The sequence below is a fragment of the Pinus tabuliformis genome, chromosome 4_2, assembly GCF_031772625.1.
Source record: "Pinus tabuliformis cultivar Carrire ecotype Pingquan chromosome 4_2, CPIR1, whole genome shotgun sequence".
In the NCBI taxonomy this organism is placed as follows: Eukaryota; Viridiplantae; Streptophyta; class Pinopsida; order Pinales; family Pinaceae; genus Pinus; species Pinus tabuliformis.
In genome coordinates, this window is record NC_142304.1 from 920,609,723 (window position 1) to 920,623,500 (window position 13,778).

General features: G+C 31.9%; 1 protein-coding gene across 2 annotated transcripts; it reads left to right on the forward strand.

The window, feature by feature from the left end:
- The first annotated feature begins 2,555 nt into the window (after positions 1–2,555).
- Positions 2,556–10,258, forward strand: LOC149172680 (uncharacterized). 2 transcript variants are annotated; one of them, XM_089427781.1, is made up of 3 exons: positions 2,556–2,931; positions 3,127–3,314; positions 10,086–10,258. In XM_089427781.1, the coding sequence occupies exons 1-3, from the start codon at positions 2,808–2,810 to the stop codon at positions 10,116–10,118; spliced, it is 345 nt and encodes a 114-aa protein (XP_089283907.1). In that variant the 5' UTR covers positions 2,556–2,807; the 3' UTR covers positions 10,119–10,258. The 2 variants fall into 2 exon arrangements, with proteins under 2 accessions (XP_089283907.1, XP_089283908.1); XM_089427782.1 differs by having other exon boundaries at positions 2,914–3,044.
- Positions 10,259–13,778: the final 3,520 nt, after the last annotated feature.

The window sequence follows — 13,778 nt, forward strand, 5'->3', positions numbered from 1 at the left end:
GGCCTTTATATCCAACTTATTCAGTCTTCATTTGTCATGATGAGGGCCTCTTTGCTACTCTCAATCAACAAACATTGATCCTTTAAAATCATTATGTCCTCCATCTGCACCTTCCATAGGGCAAAATTAGCCATGTTTAATTTGTCCACATGACTTAACACAACTATCTTCATGCTCATAACTCTCCCCAACAATAACCTGACATACAACAAAATTAAAAGAACAACCTAGCTTTGATACCAACTATTAATAAATATAGTAGAAAAATTTAACTGAAAATTATTTTTTTCACTCACTCAAACAAGAATTAACGTAAATTTCTCCCTCACCCACCATTCCTTTTTACTCACACACCTATATAAACTAGTACAACCACATTACAAATATTAATGTAGTTGATATAGTCGAAGGCTTCATAAATATAACCAAAAAAAACTAAACCCCATATGGGGAATAACATTGGGGAAAGAGTTTAGTAAATTTTTATTATCACATTGAAAATTGTCTTGCATTTCACTAGCTTGGCTTCATATTTTTCTCTCACCCACCATTCCCTTTTACTCACACCCCTATATAAACTAGTACAACCACATTACAAATATTAATGTGGTTGATATAGCTGAAGGCTTCATAAATATAACCAAAAAAACTATTGCAACTCTAAGAATGCCTTATGAGCTTTAACTTAAGAAAAAAAAGTTATTATAAATGAATGTTATGAATAATAATGAAGAACTTATCATGAAGGAACTTATTAGAATTGGAATAATCTCAAAACCCTAGGAAATTGGTGGGTGGGGAGCCATGTGGCATGAATCTAATTTTTAAAATTTATCAAAAGTAATGGACCAATTTGCTAAATAAAATTTGCTTATATATAAATTAATGTTATAAATAATGATGAAGAACTTATCATGGAGGAACTTATTGGAATTGGAATAATCTCAACTCCTTAGGAAATTGGTGGGTGGGAGCAACGTGGGAGGAATATAATTTTTTAAATTTATTAAAAGTCAATGCAACATGACAAACTCTTTAATAAACTACAACCGTTGATAAGCATTAAGACTAAGCATATGTGACAATCAATCTAGACCCTCAATTAAAAGAAAAAATTCAACAAATCCCCATCCATCTTAAGTTGAAATAAAATTTTTTTAGGAAAAATATTTCATTATAATACTATAAGCCTAATACCATACAATAAACACTAACAACTTTGACTAAACAAAACTTTAATTTATTTTTATAAAAATAAAAAATATGCAAATATAATAGTTATATATATATATAATTGATATAATTCATATTTTTAATAAAAAAATTACAACTTTGACTAAACAAAACTTTAATTTATTTTTTTAAAAATAAAAAATATGCAAATATAATAGTTATATATAATTGATATAATTCATATTTTTAATAAAAGAATTACGTACCAAAATTTCGAGGCAAAATAATTTTATTTTCCACGAAATGCTTTAATTTCTATTATTTTTAGATAATAAATTTCCAATATTCTCAAGATCGCTCTCGGAATCCACTCATAATGTTTCTTAAGATTGCTTTATGACTCCACCCCACTCATATGTATTTTCTTCGCATTCACAAATCGTTCGCTTCTGTATGATATATACATTATATATATACTTTCTTCGCACTCACACATCTTTCCTTCCTTGTAAAGTTTCTTAAGATTCTTCAATACCCACACTTATGCTGGCTTCACGCATACACAATTCCCTCATTCATATCACACGCCAATGGTTTATTATAATATTTTATTTATCATCAACTATAAAAAAATTAAGGATGACATTATTTATTTATTTAAAGTATGTTTTTAATATATAAATATAATTTCAAGTGAACTTTATGATTTTTTTTGAAATGTATTTATGATTTTTTTATTTAAAGTATGTTTTTAATATATAAAAATAATTTCAAGTGAAATTTATGATTTTTTTTATTATTTAAAATGTATTTTATGATTTTTTTATTTAAAATGTATTTTTAATAATAGTTTGAAATAATATTTTAGAGTATTGTTTAATTATTAGATTTTTTTATTATTTAAAATGTATTTTTAATAATATGTTGAAATAATATTTTATTGTATTGTTTAATTACTAAATATTTAAAAAAATATTGAATTTTTATTTTTTTGTTACATTTATTTTTTGTTGTTTAAATTGGGTTTTTGATCGTATTTAGCACCCTCAAAATTTTTTGAATACTCTGATTTTACAACTTAAATTTGTGATTCCAACAAATCTTTCTTTAAACAATTTTTACAAAAAAAAAAAAACCAAACTTGTGATTCCAACCAATCTTTCTCTTACGAAAAAACATATAATTCTTGAAAATATTTACTAAAATTTTGAACAAAATTACCTTAAAAAAAGAAAGGCAAACTGGGAAAGGGGAAAACACCAAAAAGCCCATTTTATTTATTATTTAGACTATGCTATAAGTCTGTATTCCTGATGAAATAAATTTCCATATTTCCTCTATCACATCACCTTAACGACACAGAATGAACGTTTCTCACACTACCTGTGCTTTCTGGGTTCCTTCCACTTCACATTTACTGTCATAATAGAAATTGACATGGGCGTACGGAAAATACTTTACTTCTGAAAACATGGAGAATAATTCCCTTTACTCACCCGGCCGTGACATGAAATATATTTGTAAATTACAGGAACGTTAAAATCTGCGTATTGAGTTATTGACATGGGCGTACGATAAATATCTTGAAGTGTGGCAAACATTTCAATTTAGTCCTCTGGCCCTCGGGCCTCGATATGAAATTCAGTTGTTTTGCCCCCACATTTTGGCTCTTCATACGCGGCATTAAAGTCACTATCTGCAATGAATTTCTGCGAACTGGGCTTCACTTTACCTTCTGGTATTTTTTCTTGGCAATAAGTGAGTGACCCTATTTCCTTGGTTTTTCTGAGAGCGGACTCTTTTCGTGGTAATTTCCTTGATGTTGCGCTCGAACTAATCGATGGTTTTTCTGAGAGCGGACTCTTTTCGTGGTAATTTCCTTGATGTTGCGCTCGAACTAATCGACCATTTCTGAAAGTAATATTAATGTCTATTCATTTTGGTTTTCTGCAGCCTGGTGCGCAACTTTCCCATTTACTGCTTTAATGCACAACCTTCCAATAAATCTCCTGTTCCCGTTACTCGCGTTTAGAGTACTTCTGGATACCAGAGCAGCTGCCCCTACCATCGGTGGTTTGGGATCTTCACAAGATTGGGTTTCAAATCCCCTGCAAAAGGAAGAAAGCTCCCACCGAGTCCAGGTAAGCAAATTTTCAATTACTTTCTTTGGGGTTTTTGCAGGGTTATATAAATAGCAAAAGGTTATGTGGGTAAAGTGAGAAATCCATTGTTGTAGTTTTTTAAAATGTCGGGAGAAAGTATAATTGCTGGTTCTTGTAGTTCCTTTTATCCGAATATTGACATTTTGATAGTCGCAAAGACATAAATAGAAAAGATTGCATGTCAGATAGCCATCTGAAGTAATAATTTAAGAGCAAAAACGTTCAGCATAGTTTTTTGAAATAGACCGAGAAAGATATAGAAACTAGGGTAGAAAGCTTAAGAATTCCGGCTATTCTTGCTAGAGAGGGGTCCCTGCTATATCCAAATTATGTTTGTATATATATTTGTAACAGAAGGATGATGAGAATGTTGTGTCTGTATATATATTTGTAACAGGAGGATGATGAGAATATAAAACAGGTTCTTGGCCAGGAATAATTTGTGTAATGGCGAAGTTTTGAATAACAATTTTGGTTGTAGAAATAGTTTCATTTTCGAAGATGGTTTAGTTTCTTTCTGGCCATATTCTCCAAGCCCAATCAGAAAAAGGGCCTCGGGATAAAGTTTTATTTGAGATTCAAACCATAGAGAAAGACATCCATTAATGCTTCTAATTGTGGATTTATGAACTGTTTAAAAGGATTAATTTTTTTTTTTAAATTTGAAGTTATAAAAATTTTGTTTTAAAAAGTTTGATATTTCTTTACTTTTGATAAATTTAACATATAGTCTTAGTAAACTTCACTACTAAAATTATGTGTTTTCTATTTGAATATTATAGATTTGACCATTATGTACACCTTAATAAATAAAGTCTTTTGTTCTAAAAAGGAAATGGTTTCATATTTAACTTTGGTATTTAACTAAATTGTAACTTGAAATTAAATTATTATTATTATTATTTACTTGGATGAGGTACGTATCTATATATTCAAAGTGGGGTTGTAGGGATTAGCTCTATAAAGTTTTCCAAGTCCTTGCAACTCAAAGGGAAGTTGGGAGCCAAGTTAATGGTTATCCTTAGTGGAAGGATAACAAGAAATCATACAAGGGCATTCTGTCTAGACAATAGCTCAATCCATTATTTGAATAGGTTGATGATACTCCCTATATTATGGAAAATACAAGTATGCAATATCTTAAAGCTAGGCTCATTTTTAGAATGGCAATGCTTTGGCTATCGATAGATACCAGTGGGTCAATGCACCTGATAGATACCATTGGGTCAATGCACCTGCAAATGTATATAAATAATTAGTGGTGGACTTTCTAGTGTCTATATTTCTAGCCATGTTTGCGTATGTTTAAACTTTAAGAACAACATTGTTATTACCAAAACATAAATAATAATTACTAATACTCTTGAGATACCTCAAAATCCACTTTAGTATTTGCCAATGTTTGCTTGTTTGGATTAGCAAGGAGCTTGCACACTACTCCCACTGAATATGCAATATCTAGACGAGTACATACCATAGCATACATCAAGCTACCAATAGCTGAAGCATAAGGGATTTTACTCATTTCCTCCTTCTTGTTAGCACAAGGGCACAACTCAGCACTAAGGTTGAAATGTGATGCTATGGGTGTACGAACTAGTTTGGCATCCTTCATATTGAACCTATCTAACACCTTTTCAATAATTTTTCTTGTGACATCCATAACTTTATGTTCTTTCTGTCATGTATAATCTTCATGCCCAATATTTATTGTGCTAGATTTAAATATTTCATTGCAAATTGACTGTCCAAATCTTCTTCAACTTATTAATCACGTTCTTTTCATGTCCAACAATTAGCATATCATTGACATACAATGACTCTTTGTCATAACTCTTGATGTAGACACAATGATCAACCTCTAGTCTTTTGAATCCATGCTCAAGCATCAATGAATCAAATTTCTTGTACCATTGGCAAGGTGCTTCTTTCTACCCATAAAGATTCTTCTTCAACTTGTAGACAAGATTCTCTTTACCTTTTACCTTGAAACCTTTCAATTGTTTCATATAAATTTCCTCCTTCAAATCTTCATGGAGAAAAGATTTCTTCACATCTAACTATTCACATTCCAAGTCTAAAGTGACCACAAGACCAAGGATAACTCTTATGGGTGACATTTTAATAATAGGTGATTTTTTTTTTATGTAAAGTCAACACCTTCCTTTTGTGCAAATCCTTTCACCACCAACCTTGCTTTGTATCTTTCCTTCTTATCCTCACTCTCACGTTTAATATTGTATACCCATTTGTTTTGTAGCGAATTTTTTCCTTTTGGAAGACTCACTAACTCTCAAGTTTTATTTTTCAACAAAGAGGCCATTTCTTCCTCCATTGTTTTCTTCCACTCTTTGCTAGTTTCCACTTCACAAGCTTCGTGAAAACAATGAGGTTCACCTTCGTCAGTGAATAAAATAAATTTTAAGGGTGGATACCTTTGCGAGGGATTATGAGGCCTAGTAGACTTGCGAACCAACTCTGGTGATGTGTTTTCCACTTGAATCTCTTGTAATGATTGCAACAAGTTTTCTTCTTGTTGTTGTCCATCATTTTCCACTTGATGTCCATCTTGTTCTTAGATTTGTTGCTCAGATTCTTCCAATGGTGGGATATTTTCTTCTTGTTCTATAAACCTGCCAACATTTTTCTTGACCTCCATTTCATCTACAGGCCTTTTAAACATCTCAAATTCATTAAATATTACATCCTTACTTCTAAAAAAATTGTGATTAATTGGATCCCATAAACGGTAACCAAACTCACCATTCGTATATCCCAAAAAAGCACATTTCCTTGATTTATCATCTAATTTGGTTCTATGCTCTTCGAGAATATGCATAAATGATTCACATCCAAAACAATTTAGGTGAGCATAATTTACCTTTTTACCGATCCAAATTTCTTTAGGAATACCACTATCTAAGACTACAAAAGGTGAGTGATTGATGAGATAACAAGTTTCCCTTATTGTGTATGCCTAGAAATGCTTTTCCAATCTTAAATTTGACAACATGCTCCTCACCTTCTCCATAATAGTGTGATTCATCCTCTCTATAGTACCATTTTGTTGGGAAGTACTAGGAACAATCTTTTCATGTTTAATGCTAAACTTATTACAATAATTCTTGAATGCATTGGAACAATATTCTCGACCATTACATATTCTTGAACACTTGAGCAATTTATTAGTCTCCCTTTCGACAACAACATGAAATTTCTGAAATATCTCAAACACCTCACCTTTACTTGTGTAGGCTCAAACCTTCCTGGATTCATCATCTATGAATGTAACAAAATATGAGTCTCCTCCTATAGACTTAACATTCAACGGCCCATACACATCATAGTGTATTAATTCTAACATATTTGTTTTTCTTTCATGACCACCTCTCATAAAAGAAACTCTTCTTTGCCTACCATAAATACAATGCTCACAAAGATCAAGTTCATAGGATTTCAAACCTAGAAGTAGATTTTTACCAACAAGAACTTTTAGGCCCTTTTCACTCATGTGGCCCAAGTGCTTATGTTGTAACTCCACTTGGTTTTCTTCTTTTGCAACAACATCTGCATCTGATATCTTTGTGTTTGCCCTCATTATTAAAGGGTTTATGACCCTTTAATAATTTTTCAACCACCTTTCCCAAAGGTTGTGGAACAACCTTCATCATGCAATTGACCCATAGAGGTCAAACTCATACGCATCTGCAGGACATGCCTAACTTGTTTCAGCAAGATACCTTGTCAATCCTTTGTCTTGATTTAGACATCTCCCACTCCAACAATATTGCAAAAATGATTTTTCCTTTATGTACTCTACAATGATCAACTTTTTCATATGTAGCAATTTTTTTTGCATTTGGTGACATGTTGAGATGTTCTAGAGTCAAGTACCTAATCAATGCTACTTCTAGAAGTATATAAATAAGCTTTTTTTTTTTACTGAAATAGTAAATATAACATCGCTTTCAGAAGCTACAACAATGGTCTCACCTTCATTTGTGCTGCTTGATTTTTTATTTGTGTTGAGTGATTTTTGTTCCTTCTACTCCTTTTGTCCCTTTTTCAAAAATCAACAATCCTTTTTCTTGTGTCATGCTCTTCCATAGTGAAAACAAGTAAGTCTTCCTATTCTTGATTTTGATCTATCCATTGATTTTGAACGCCATTGTCTACCACGTTCAATTTTCCTTCCACGATCATCTAAGACTAGAGCTTCTCCTCCTTGGTTTTCCGCAATTGATTTGTGACGCAACTCCTCATCCATTAAACTGCTACTGATGTCATAAAACTTGAGGGCTCATGTAGGTGTTGAAGTGGTGATAGCTACTATCAAATTCTCCGAGCTATCTGCCGTAGAGCACAATAATAAGATGGCTCCAATCTCATCATCCAAAATAATTTTGATAGAGGCAAGCTGACTTGTAATTATATTAAACTCATTCAAATGCTCCACCACTGAAACACATTCTTTCATCATGAGATTATACAAGTTCTTCATCATGAAGACTTTGTTCGACACTGTGTTTTTGTCATATATATCATTTAGCTTTTTCCATAGCCTTTTGTTGTCTTCTCTCCAGCGACGTTAAATATACATTCTTTATTTAGCATTGATGAATTGTGGCAATGGCCTTTTTGTCTAGCTTATTCAGTGTTCATTTGTCATTGATGAGGGCCTCTCCGCTAAGTCTCCCTCAATCGACAAATAATGATCCTTTAAAATCAATATGCCGTCCATCTGTACCTTCCATAGGGCAAAATTAGCCTCGTTTAATTTCTCCATATGACTTATCACAACTTTCTCCATGCTTATAACTATGCCCTCCATGTGCACCTTCCATAGGGCAAAATTAGCCCTGTTTAATATCTCCATATGACTTAACACAACTACCTCCCTGCTCCCCAACAATAACCTGTCATACAACAAAATTAAAAGAACAACCTAGCTTTCTCCATATGACTTAACACAACTATCTCCATGCTCCCCAACAATAACCTGACATACAACAAAATTAAAAGAACAACCTAGGTCTGATACCAGCGATGTATCAGCTATTGATAAATATATTATTAATAGTTGAAAATTTTAAATGAAAAATTATTTTCACTCACTTAAATAAGAATTAAGTTATTAACCTAAAACAAATTCCGAGAAAAAGAACACCAAATTTACCTAAAAAACTTCATATAGAGAATAACAATGGAGAAAGAGTTTAGTAAATCTTTATTATCACATTGAAAATCCATTTCACTGACTTTATATTTCTGTTTCACCCACATTTCCATAATCACTAACAACTTTGACCCTATTTAATCTCAACCCTAACCTAAGACTTTAAAAACATGAAAATGCTATAAGTTTTCATTTTTTTTAACTAAACAAAACTTTAATTTAATTTTATAAAAATAAAAGAATTCAAATATAATATTCATATATATAATTAATATAAATATTTAATAATATTCATATTTTTAATAAAAAATTGCATAGTAAAATTTCGAGGGAAAATAGTTTTATCATCCATGAAATTCTTTAATTTCTATTGTTTTAGATAATAAATTTCCAAGATTCTCAAGATTGTTCTCGGAATCTACTTTCTCAAGATTGATTTATGACTCCACCCAACTCATGTATTTTCTTCAAATTCACAAATCGTTCGTTTTTATATATATATATATACTTTCTTCACACTCACGCATCCCTTCCTTTTATACTATACCTGTAAAGTGTCTTAAGCTATACTTGTAAAGTTTCTTAAGATTCTTCAATAGCCACACTTAAGCTGGCTTCACGCATACACAATTCCTTCGTTGATATCACACGCTAATGATCTATTATTAACGTGTGATTCCAATAATTTTTTCCCTTTATTTTAATTAAGCAACATCTCAAACATATAATTTTTAAAAATATTTACTAAAAAACCTATACAACATTTAAACATATGATTTTTAAAAATATTTACTAACAAAATTAATGCCAAAAAAAACCATTTTATTTATTATTTAGCGTATGCTATAAGTCTGTATTCTTGATAACATAAATTTCCATATTTCCTCTGTCACACCACCTTGACTACACAGAATGGACGTTTCTCATACTATATGTGCTTTCTGGGTTCCTGGATTACGATACATATATATTCCACTTCGCATTTACTGTCATTTCATTCTAGGCACAGGAACAAGCCATGGGATAATTTATAATAGAAATTGACATGCCCGTACGAAAAATACTATGCTTTTGAAAACATGGAGAATAATTCCTTTATTCACCCGGCCGTGACATGAAATTATTTGTAAATTACAGGTAAATTACAGAAACCTTAAAATCTTCGTACTGAGTGATTGACATGGGCGTACGATAAATATCTCGAAGTGTGACAAATATTTCAATGTAGTCGCCTGGCCCTCGGGTCTCGATACGAAATGATACTGTAAATTAAAGAAACCTTAAAAGCTGATTGATGAATGACTGCGATTAAAGGATGGGTACTGCTCAGTTGTTTTGCCCCCACTTTTTGGCTCTTCATGCGCGGCATTAAAGTCACTATCTGCAATGAATTTCTGCGAACTGGGCTTCACTTTACCTTCTGGTATTTTTTCTTGGCAATAAGTGAGTGACCCTGTTTCCTTGGTTTTTCTGAGAGCGGACTCTTTTCGTGGTAATTTCCTTGATGTTGTGTTCGAACTCATCGATAATTTCTGAAAGTAATATTAATGTCTATTCATTTTGGTTTTCTGCAGGCTGGTGCGCAACTCTCCCAGTTACTGCTTTAATGCGCAGCCTTCCAATAAATCTCCTGTTCCTGTTCCTGTTCCTCGCGTTTAGAGTACTTCTGGATACCAGAGCAGCTGCCCCTACCATCGGTGGTTTGGCATATTCACAAGATTTGGTTTCAAATCCCCTGCCAAAGGAAGAAAGCTCCCACCGAGTAAAGGTAAGCAAATTTGCAATTACTTTCTTTGGGGTTTTGCAGGGTTATATAAATAGCAAAAGGTTGTGTGGGTTCATCTTTTACAGATTGAGTTTTCTTCTCAAAATATTTTGATTACTGATTCTCATGAAAGGCCTCCTGAACTTTTGAACATAAGGAATGAAACCTTGAATGCAGTTGATGAAACATTCTGAAAAATGTCTGATTGAAATCTGTTCCTCCTCTAGAATGCTTATTGTCAGAGTCGCATTGGTAATTACGACTTGCACAGTACCACATTCTGCAATTATGGGTTTAGAGAAACAGTACTAATACTTCAAATACACTACTCATTTATCTTTCACCTGCCGAACTTACTTTTTAAAATGTAACTTTTTATTGAAATCACTCGTTCTGGGATGCTCAATAAGTTTTTTAAATTTAAAATATATCTCTATAGTATTTAATTTTTGTATATAAAGCTTATATTTTATATATCCTCACATTATAGTTTGAATTTATTTATTTATTTTTCAATGGTATATGTGAATGGATATTATAATATTTTTTAAAATTTTCTTAAATAAAATTCCAAATTCTAGGTATTAGGTTGGTAGGGAGCTACATAAAGAATTCAAGAATTCAATCTCACTTGTGATCTTCAACAAAAAGAGTACATTGGAGTTAGCATTTCATAGAGAGCGAAGATTTTTATTGCTCAATTAAGAATTAACTCGCATAAACTATTGTGGGGAACAGGTTCGTGGAAAAGACCTAAAGAAGCTTGGGAAGAACTAGTGTGTGCTTTTTGCACTTCTGAGGCAGTGGAATAGGAAAAACATTTCATTTTGGAATGTGATGCTTTCAGAGACATCAGAGAAAGTTACAGCAGTACGTTAACATTGGTTCCTTGGCATTGTCTTTTTAGTGAGGGGTTACTGTTAGAAGGTTGGGTCAGCGCATCATTAATTTGATCAAAAAACAGGGAAGCTAATGGTCCCATAGATTATATCTAGTCTCATGAATGTTAAAATTTCATTTCAATAATTTTTTTCGGAAGGAAATTAAATCTGAGTAAAGCTAAAGCAAAAAACAGGAAAGCTAATGGTCCCATAGACTATATCTAGTCTCATGAATGTTAAAATTCATTTCAATAAATTTTTTTTGGAACGAAATTAAATGCGAGTAGAGCGAGGAATCTGCTCTTGGTAGTTTTTAAAAACGTTGAAAGAAAGTACAATTACCTATTCTTGCAGTTTTTTTATCCAAATAATGACAACTTGAGAGTCCCAAAGACATAAATAGAGGAGATTCCTTGTGAGATAGCCATCTGAAGCAATAATTTAAGAGCAAAAAATTTCAGCATAATTGTTTGAAACAGATCAATATTTGTAAAGAAATATGTGGAAACTGTTGGAGAAAGATTAAGAATTCCAGTTATTCTCACTAGAGAGGGGTCCTTTGTGCAGCCCTATCAAGAATGCTCAAATTGTGTATGTCTGTATATCTATAACAAGAGGATGATGAGAATGTAAAACAATTTCTTGGTAAGAAATAATTTTTTCAATGACTAGGCTTTGAATAACAATCTTGGTTGTAAAAATAAACTTATCTTTGAAGATTACTTAGTTTCAATCCAGCCATATTCCCCCAGCCCAATCAAGGAAAGGCCTTGTGATAAGGTTTTGTTTGAGATGTAAACCATAGAGAAAGAAATCCATTAATGCTTTTGATTGTTGTGATAAGGTTTTGTTTGAGATGCAAACAATAGAGAAAGACATCTATTAATGCTTTTGATTGTGGATTTATTAACTGTTTAAAAGGATTATTTTTTTAAAAGTAGATGTAAGTTATAAAATTTTAGTTTTAAAAAGTTTGATATTTCTTTACTTTTCATAAATTTAGAAAATAGTTTCAGTAAACTTAACTATTAAAATTATGTGTTTTTTATTTGAATATTATAGATTTGAAGATCATGTACACTTTAATAAATAAGGTCTAAACGGTTTCATATTTAAATTTGGTATTTAATTAAATTGTAACTTTGAAATTAAATTATTATTATTATTTATTTGGATGAGGTACCTATGCACGTATTCAAAGAGGGGTTGTAGGGATTAGCTCTATAAAGGTTTCTAATTCCTTACAACTCAAAGGGAAGTGGGAAGCCAAGTTAATGGTTATCCTTAGTGGAAGGATGACAAGAAATCATACAAGGGCATTTTGTCTAGACAACAGCTCAATCCATTATTTGCATAGGTTGATGATACCCCCTATAATTATAGAAAATACAAGTATGCAATATCTTAAAGCAAGGATCATTTTTAGAATGACAATGCTTTGGCTATGGATGGATACCATTGGACCAGTGCACACAGAATACTCAATTTGAGTAGAACATAGTTGGTTAGCATCTTAAACTTGTGTTCGTAGCATTATGTTTATGCTTTTCTATGAGTTAGTGTGATTATAATAGTTAGTTATTCATAGGGTGAGAGTGGTTTGACTTAGAATTGGGTTATTTTCAAGCTGGAGTTGTGGATTTATTCCACTACCTTGTTCATCTTATTGGCAATAGCTCTATATACCCTCCCTAATTTACTCATTTGTAAGGAAATTGTGTTTTCCTCAATGCCTTACTCATAGCATTTAATGCTTAGTGTAGTTTGTCGTGACATTAGCTTGTATTAATTTTGGTCCTCAACCTTTAATTTCTTAGAGTTGCCGGGTGGTTACGTTTCTATCATAATTGATTTGGCTCTTCTAACCCCTCTTGGCCATAGTGGAGGTCCCCTTACATTGTTAAAAGATATACTTGCTTCCAAGTTCATTATTTGGGAATCTTCATGTTGAGGTTGATAGGTTGACAATTACCTCATTTGTTAGGTGGTCACTAAGCTCTCCCAAAGCCTAAAACCATGCCAAAGACTTTGCATTTGAAAGTAGCAAACATGAACTTCTTAGAAGCAACACAACTATTGACAAGCACCCGTTGCAGTGGCATCGCATACCCAAACGCATAAATGCATACCACATACCCAAACATATCCTATGAGTGCAACAAAGGACTTTCATAGTTGATGTTTAGCTAAACCTAAAGATGATATATTATAACTCAAAAAAATGATCAACAAACAAAACTAACAAATATCCAAAAATCATGTGGAAATAGAATTCGAAAGATAAATCTTTGACCTAACATATTCTAGAATATGTAATAAAAAGATATTTAAACTAATATAAAAGATATTTAAACTAATATAAATATATTAGTTTAATAAAACCTTCATTGCTCAAACAATAGAGGAGAAAGGTAGCCAAAACTAAAATATTCTACACAAGCTAATTGTGATGAAAATAAAATTTGATGCCCTATAAAAAGAATGTTAAAATTATACTGCATAGTTATATAGAGAGTCATGATGACAATGAGGAAGAAAAAGAACCCCATCGAACTCCATTTTTCTAGATAAAGACAATAAATCTAAATAGGTCTACAACGATGAAAAGATCAAGGATACAA